General features: G+C 40.2%; 1 protein-coding gene across 1 annotated transcript in view; it reads right to left on the bottom strand.

The window, feature by feature from the left end:
• Window positions 1-632: 632 nt before the first annotated feature.
• cabin1 (calcineurin binding protein 1) overlaps window positions 633-8,401 on the bottom strand; it is a 69,128-nt gene continuing 61,359 nt past the window's right edge. Inside the window, 4 exon segments of the mRNA XM_043246756.1 lie at window positions 633-3,070; window positions 3,185-3,369; window positions 4,132-4,287; window positions 6,212-6,491. Of these exon segments, the coding sequence (XP_043102691.1) occupies window positions 2,927-3,070; window positions 3,185-3,369; window positions 4,132-4,287; window positions 6,212-6,491 (765 nt within the window). The 3' untranslated portion in view covers window positions 633-2,926.

The raw sequence follows: 8,401 nt of genomic DNA, 5'->3' as shown, positions 1-8,401 counted from the left end.
TTATTGTATGAAGATCACTGTTGAATCATGATTATTTATAATACATAATAAAAATACATGTATGCTATTTTATTTCAGTTGTTGACATTAACAGAGAGCATCTGGGGCCAGTTACATAAACACACTGTTAGACTGAACTAGACTGACCAAAGGGTAATAAGCCCTATTTTATGGATTTAAACCAGGCCAATATAGTTTACGTAACTGATTTAAAGTTATTACCAAATCCAGACTAAGTCTAGTCTAGTTTAAGTACTTTTTTGCAACCAGCCACTGATTGGCCAAATATCTGTGTAGTGCAAGATGAGTCATTAAGTCCATTTTAAACGCTTGTATCAGCTAAAGTGAATTCTGACTAGTGTTCAATAGTCACTGTAGTATACGTAGACGTACCACTTACAAAACAGAGCGCAGTTGAAAAGGTTGAAGTTTAAACTGATTGCATGAAATCCTGCATATGTCTTGCCATTTCATCAGAAGATCCCCCTATTTTGATTAAACTGCCTTTTAAAAGAAACGTATACTTGATAGATTGAAATATTTATCATGAATTCACAAAATAGGGCGACGTTTAAGTGTACACTAGCATATAGCTCGAATCTCAAAAAAAAACTAACAAACAAACAACAAAGTCCAGGTAAAAATATTGTAAGTGTATTTTTGGTTTTGTGATATCATCAATGCAGCAAGTCAAGAAATATCAACCTTCTCAGAAAAAAAAGCCTGAGGACAGCAATACCCCATAAATCTCCAAAGAGCACAAAAAAACCCCCATCTCTAAAGACAAGAGGATAAATCCACCTCCGCCGCAGTCTTACATTCTTAACACAAGCATAGAGACAGCATACAAAAGACAACAACAAACAAAATATTATTTTACAAAAAGGAAAAAATAGAAACATCTCTTTATCTGTGTACAGGTAGTTTGGTCACACGTGCCCATTGCATCGAAACATTTCATCCCTTCAAAGTCTTTTCTTCTTGTATTGAAAAAATTCTCCACGCAAAAAAATACTGGTAGCTATTTATCCGTCTACAAGTAGAAAACGTTCAGTAAAAAACATTCCTCCGTCTCAATTTGTCTTTATAACAGAGCTGTAAATGATCTGGTGGGGAAACACGACCAGCACCGCCCGCGATTGACGTCCACGTATACAGACACGTCACGAGAAAATCGTTCGGTTGAAAAGAGAGTCACCGATGTCTGCTCAGACATGCTCTTAATGCTCCAAGAGAAAGCAATGCTACTCCAAAATGAAACAAGTCCCCCCCAAGTCGAGCACACCACCGTGGGAACTTTTCTTCGGTTAAAAGCAAAGTTTACCCGAAAAGCAAGTTTCGTATCATCTTGTAAATATAAACTCCAAAAGGAGATGTTTTGCAGGATGTTCGTGCTGCTCTTTCCCATACAATCAAAGTGAATGGTGACCAAAAGCTCCAAAAAAGTACCAACAACGCAGTCCATTAGGCTTGTGTGCAATATTTCGAGACTTGAAAGGCATTTAATAGTCTTAAATGAAGAACAGTTCAAAATTTGATTTGACGTGCCATATTAGAATATACACAAACGTCGATGAGAATTAAATGACTTAGGATTCGGTCTGTTTCTTACGCAAAAAGTATCAAATGCCTTGGAGTATTATGTGCAAGTTATGCTATTTTTTTTAGTGCTTTTTGTCATTTTTGGACCCCGACACCCTCTGGTCTCTATCCACTTATTTCGGAAAAGAGCAGCATGAACGTTCTATTAAATTCCTCCTTTTATGTTCCACAGAAAAAAAAAAAAAACGAGCATAGTAACATAAGTATAGTAAATGATAAACAAATGTGCCATTTTGGGAGAACTTTCTATTTAACCATTTAAAGATTCTTTTAAAAAGTCAAAAGTAAGGGATCAGCACCATTTTTAGGCCTTTTTATCGTTTAAAAGAATTTGTAATTTTTACATCTTGGCATTATTTTGAAAAAATACAAATACAACATCAAGTCAATTCTTCTGTAGCTAGTTAGATCACATTCATATTTCAGTTGTGATATGAATAATAGCTCTCAGTGCTGGTGACGAGACGGACATGCCGCTGTTGTTTATGATCCTCAAACGGAAATGCATTAAAACTACAAATGAAAAAATGAAATCAGGTCAAAAATGTGAGACGCGTACAGTAACACCTCAACTTGTGGTGGCTTAAATACTCCAAAATGTGATTTTTTTTTTTCGTTATTTTTTTTTAACAACCAATAGATCACCAATACAGTCATCTATAATAATAAAAAATATCTCAATTGAAATCTTGTGGTGCTGTGAAGAATTTGTAGAACTCCACTTTAAAAAAGCCAATAGCCAAAGCATGGACAACTGTTGAACGCTGAGCGTTACAAAAAAGAAAATCGAAGCACAGAAACGAACACACACGTCACGTTTGCATGCTGACGTCCCGAGGGGATATTTCACGTTTGGTTACAATGCCATTGAATCTTGGTAGTGATATGAATCATGTTTTTTTTCCGTTAGTTTGTTTAAACGTCGAGCGCAGGTCACTTCCTCTAAAATCTGTAAACAACGTTGTGATGGATTGAATGCCCAGGACACTCCGAGAGAGTAAACTGCATCACGCAAGCTGTCAGTATTACACAATCCATCCTTTAGGAAATTCCACTTTACGAGCATCGTTTTGAGTAAAAATGGCACTTTGCAGGATCGTACGCGACCAAAAAAAAACAACTAAACGACATAGAAACCCAGTCCATGCTTAGCAGCAGAGGAGCAAAACCAACAGGACACAAGTGCCAGGGTAGGAAAAAGCCCTTTCGCTGAAAAAAACGTGCAAACAGCGGAGAAAAACGCGCTATAGAAAAAACCGTCGGCGATTAGCTGCAGCTACACGATTAAAGAAGCGGCCTTGGCTTCAGAGCTCACTTCGAGAGTTCAGATGTCCATGTAGTCATCCTCCTCATCCGACTCGCTCTCCAGGGACGACTCCTGGCTCGACGTCTCATGCACCTCTAAAGCGGGCTGAGCGAGAGTGTCTTTCTTCACGTTAGCTGCCGACTGAGAGGAAAGGATCACATTCTGACAGGAGAAGCAGACAAAGAGGGAGACAACGTTTCAGAAGGGCATCGGACGAAACGTAAGGCGTTTTGAGACGCCGTGTCTGAAGAATGTGTGAAGGGCGAGAGCACCAACCTTGAGTTTCTGTTTGGTCTCCTCGGAGATGCTGCCCTTCGGAGAGAGCAGGGTGGGCGTGGGGGGGGTGACCGTGATCTCTGGGGGGAATTTAGTGACGGTGGAGGGGATCACCAGTTTGGGCATGTTGGGTGGAATCCTGGACCGGATGCGACTGGCGTCTGCCTGCTTTGACTGCTCGCTTTCTGTAAACGATCGGTGACAATGAAGCATTTCTCTCTTAGATGACGGGATTTTTAAAATTATAGTTTTATAGAATTAACAGTGAAAACAGTAATAATATGAAACATTATGTAGAGCTGCCGCCTAAAAGTCGGCTAACCGAGGCTTGGTCGACCAAAAATCTTATCAGTCGCCAATGAAATGAATAGATTGACGAAGAAGTCACACAAGGAGATCGTTAACCGCTGGTCTATTTGGGGCAATACATCGGGGGCAGGACATCCAAAGTGAGTCAAATGTCTACATCTAAATGAAACCATTCAAATAAAAAACAAATATTATGCAATATGTATGAAATATGCATAAAGGCGCATCACTAATGCAATGAGTCAAAAACAGAAGAAACCAGTTTAGTAAAAAAGAAACCACTAGTTTATCAATAAATGATTGAAATGTTAATGCGGTCTACTTGCTGTTTTTTCCGGACACATTCATAATTATAATATCTACCGGTGAGCTGTGGCAAGCATGAGCGCCTATTAGGCTATTATTATGATTTATATGGTTTATTAATTAACACGCAACTGATAGTCAACAAATCTCTAGTCGAGAGCAGCCCTGATGTTACGACAATTTCAAGTAACTAGTTTTTATGTGAATAGAAATAAATGACATTTTAGCATATTTGATGCAAAGCTGAATTATTGTGGAAATTGTGGCTTTTTATGAATACGTGGTTCAAGAGAACAGCATCCCGTGACCGTATACATGTCTTCATTGCTTACCTGCGCTGGTGTGCGTGGAGCAGGACGGGGGCTCGTGAGCGGCCCACTCCTGTGTGCTGTGCATCTGAGAGACGGTGGTCATCTTCATCTGCTGGCACAGATGGGACTCCTGCTGGCGGTACAGCAGACCCTCGGTAACCGGCTCGTCTCTGTCCTCTGCAGACACCAACACACAGTCGGCACAAGGCACGAGTGAACTGAGCGGCTGCTTACGGCCCCCAGGAGTAGCCTACATGTTTTTAATCCTTTATATACATTATGTGGATGAGCGATGGTAATTATACGAAAGCATGACACATTGTTCTGCGTCTTTTCTTGAAACTTGTCTTTCTCTGGCTCAGCACCTTTGGGTGCTATTATATTCCAACATCATTACGCCTCAATTAGCCGTAGATATAGAGTAGATATAGAGTTTCTATTTTGCCTTTTTTATATCTGTTTAATTTACTATACTTTTTCGCTTAAATTTCATTCATTTATTTTTTAATGTAATTAAACATTTAACCGTTAGCTAATAACTACGTTTTATTCATTTCAGCTTATTTGCTTTAATGTTGGCACCTACTTTTCAGTCTACACCAAAGTGTAAGAACCAAATGTTCCCGAGATAGCGCTGTCGTAGACCGAGGTTACTATGGTTGTGACAACATTCAATGATCTTAATAAGCGCTGCCTGTAAACATCAGACCAGCAATCAATAACACAGCGCCAGATACAGCATGTTTATGATGACTACGCATGTTTACTGCTGACGCTGTCTGACATAAGATCTCACGAGGTAAATGAATTTTCGACGAGGTTTAATACGGTACAAACCGTGACAGCATTTTCAAAGAGCGAGCTGACCGACACAAATGTGATTATGTAGTAGCGCACGCACTTTCATTTGGCCTCAAGGACACACGCGGGCCTTTCTGCTGTATGCATTGCACACTTAACGCAATCAAGTATTTGGGCACTTCATCCTAGTTTCCTTAGCAACTGTGCATGAGACCCAGAACTCCGAGACGCAGCGAACGCACACGTTTAAACGCAGGTCCGTCTTCGGGTGTATCTTACAGGAAGAAGTAACACAGACACGACTTGCTCTATCGGTAATGAGAGTTTCGTTAAAAGTTAGAAGCTGCATGTTGATCCCCAGCCTGCAGGGGTTATAGAAAGTGTAACTCATAAACAGGATGTATAATTTCATGAACAAACACGCCCTCTGCTGGACACACGCGCAAACTACTAATAAAGATGTGTTAAAAAAATAATACTACCATACTGCTATTATATACTACGCAGTGGACTGTGCATAGCAACTTTTCGGTATGCAAACTATACTGAGTATACATGAGTTACTACCTTTGCCATAATGTCTGGTATACAACATCATGCAGTAATATATCCCACAATGCAATGCACTCTACTTCACCTTTCAAGCGTGATTACTGCTTTACTCTTTTATTATTCTCAGTATTTGTTGGGACCGTCCACAAAATTGAAATTGAAATGCAAAATAAGCATATTTACTATTACAAAGTTTGAGATTGGTAAGATTTTAAAAGTGTTTTTGAAACGAATTAAATAAAATCGCACACTCATTAAAGCTGCATTTATTTGATCAGAAATGCAGTAATATTGTATATAATTACAATTTGAAAGAACTGTTTACTATTTGAACATATTTTAAAACATAATTTATTTTTTGTGATCAAAGCTGTATTTTCAGCAACGACACTCCAGGCCTCCTCATTTTTCGTATTTTGGTGAAAACTGGGATATTCTTTTCAAGATTTTTTGATGATTAAAATTTAAAGGAACAGCATTTATTTGAAAAATAATAATCTTGTAACATTGTAAATGTCTTTTACTGTCACGATTTCATGCACCCTTGCTTTCTTTCACTAAAATAATCTTACAGACCCTAAAGGTTTTTAAAGAGTGTACTAATTTAGGTACTAGTGTATACTAGTATGTAGTGTAGTGTGCCACGGTATGCTATGTAGTGTAATACACATTAGTAGTTCATTTAAGTGTGACTTTCAAAACTATTAAATAATTTAAAAGCAAAGAAGAAATCCTACAGATGTTGTACCTGCGTGAGGCAAGAAGGCCATGCTTGCTATTGGCTGGCTAGGCGTCTTCCGCTGTTGTGATTGGTCGAGTTGGCTGGAGGGCGGGCAGTAGATCTGCGTTGGAGTGCTGTGTGTGTGCGGCTGTATGAGAAGAGGTCGAGGGGTCTTGCTCAGCTTGGTCTCCCCGTCCTGCGATGGCGCTGGGTACGTGTGGAGGCACGGCGTGGAGAACGACGCTGGGAAGAAGATGTCTCGCTGGTCTTTACTAAACTTGGGAGTGCTGGGTGCATCACTGGAGCTCTGAGAGAGACAGATGGGACAGAAAAACGGTGCCATGAGTTGACGTCATCCCTTTCGATACTTAAAATGGGAGCCAAAGAAAAAGTAACAGAAATGAAGAAAAACTGGACTGAGTTGGTGATGATGTCCTTCTGCTCTTTTCTCACAGTCAATAAGACACAAACCAAATTAAATAAAATGTAATTTATTCCTGCAATCAGAGCTGAATTTTCCAGTCTACGGTTTTTGCCGCTTAATAGTCTTCTGTAGTTCAACCAAAAAGCATCTATTTCAAATTAAAATGTTTTAAAACATTATAAAAGTCTTCGACGTGACCTTTAAATGAATTCACTGTTGCGCACTACTGCTCTAAATAAACTATTAAACACAGATTAATATGCAACAAGTAGCATTTTAACTCTGTTATACCAGCAACACTGCCACTAAAACAACCAACCGATGAGCAGGAAACACACTTGTTGAGCAAATATCCAATCAAAAGCTCAAGCTACAAACATGAACATCCAATCAGCGGCATCTGTGAGGCCTACCTGTGAACTAGCGTTTCATTTTGCCCCGCCCAGATCAAAGATGATCAACTCTGTAGACGCTCAGCAGAAAAATCAAGCGAACAGGCAAACAGCTCTGGGTCCTGTGTGTGTGTGTGTGTGTGTGTGTGTGTGTGTGTGTCTTGAGAGAAGCACTCAGGGACACGCTCGCAGCTCCACAAACAAACTACACCACAACAGAACCAGCTGTTGCCATAGCAACAAAGCCAAACCGCAGCCAATAGCTGATCAAACGACCACGCACTCTCTCTTTCTGGAGAGCTTCGCTCCGTCTCTCTCAGAAGTGTTGGACCGGTGCGGATCAAATCTTCTTGGTTTTGCGCACTAATGTTCAGTAAAAGCTTTCGGTGGGAAGGATGAAAACTTTCATGAAGCTGCAGCACATGATGAAAGAAAGAACTCAACTTTTCTTCTGAAGAAAATATGAGCGGTGCTCGTATGTGCGAAACTAGAACAAAATCAGGTCGTGAAGGCGATCTGGGTGGTTGCTTGGGGCGCTGTAAGATGTTTGCTTACTGTCTCGAGTAAAAAGACATGACCCCCAAAGTTTCTATGAAAATCTGGATGTCTCTCCTCCTCGTGGCCCTATTACGCCGTTTTCAAGCCTCCAAATATTGTTTTGGGAGTCACCTACAATAGGTTCGCACGCATGCAAAGTAAAAAAGAAAACATTTTCTCAAAATATGTTTAATATGACTAAACCCCCTCCTTTCCGTGAGCCTACTCTGCTCTGATTGGTCATATGGCCAAGTCTACCTGTTTGAGGGCGGGGTCAAGTTACTCGCAGCCAGCCAACTTACAACATTGGCGGGAATTATTCAAATGCGTTACATCGTGACGTGTTGCCTTTACAGAACTGGGATTCAGAATACTATCTGATATACCACACCGGCGAGGTGGATGAAATGTCTCGGCAAAAGAGAACTGCTCACTGACAAAGATTTAGACAGATTTGTGAGTGATATTTGAGAGAAACAGAGCTTTGGTATACACAGAAAAAGTCTTTGAGTTCAGTTAATGAAAAATGGGGGCAAAGACTAAAGTGTTACGTTCATAATTTAGAATAACTCCATTTTTATGGGATGAGTGAGATCGGGGACGCGGCTTTTCCCCACATGACTTATCTGGTCAAGCTCACAACTCTGATATTATAACTTAAAGGTAAAGATTGATCTGTGAGCGTCAAGCATCTGCTCTTAACCTTCAAATGTTGACCACAAGGGGGCCAGATGGTCACACTAAAGCAGAAGCTAAAGGAGAAATGAAGGAATTGGTTTTTTTTTTTATTTAACGGTAGGCTTCGGTTGCACATGTGTAGAGTTTTTCTGCACGGAGCGCAGGAGGTGCGTTGGCACAGTCTGG

This window comes from Puntigrus tetrazona, chromosome 8 (genome assembly GCF_018831695.1).
Source record: "Puntigrus tetrazona isolate hp1 chromosome 8, ASM1883169v1, whole genome shotgun sequence".
Classification (NCBI taxonomy): domain Eukaryota; kingdom Metazoa; phylum Chordata; class Actinopteri; order Cypriniformes; family Cyprinidae; genus Puntigrus; species Puntigrus tetrazona.
The sequence above is the reverse complement of the archived record's forward strand: the minus strand, read 5'-3'. Positions and strand labels throughout refer to the sequence as shown.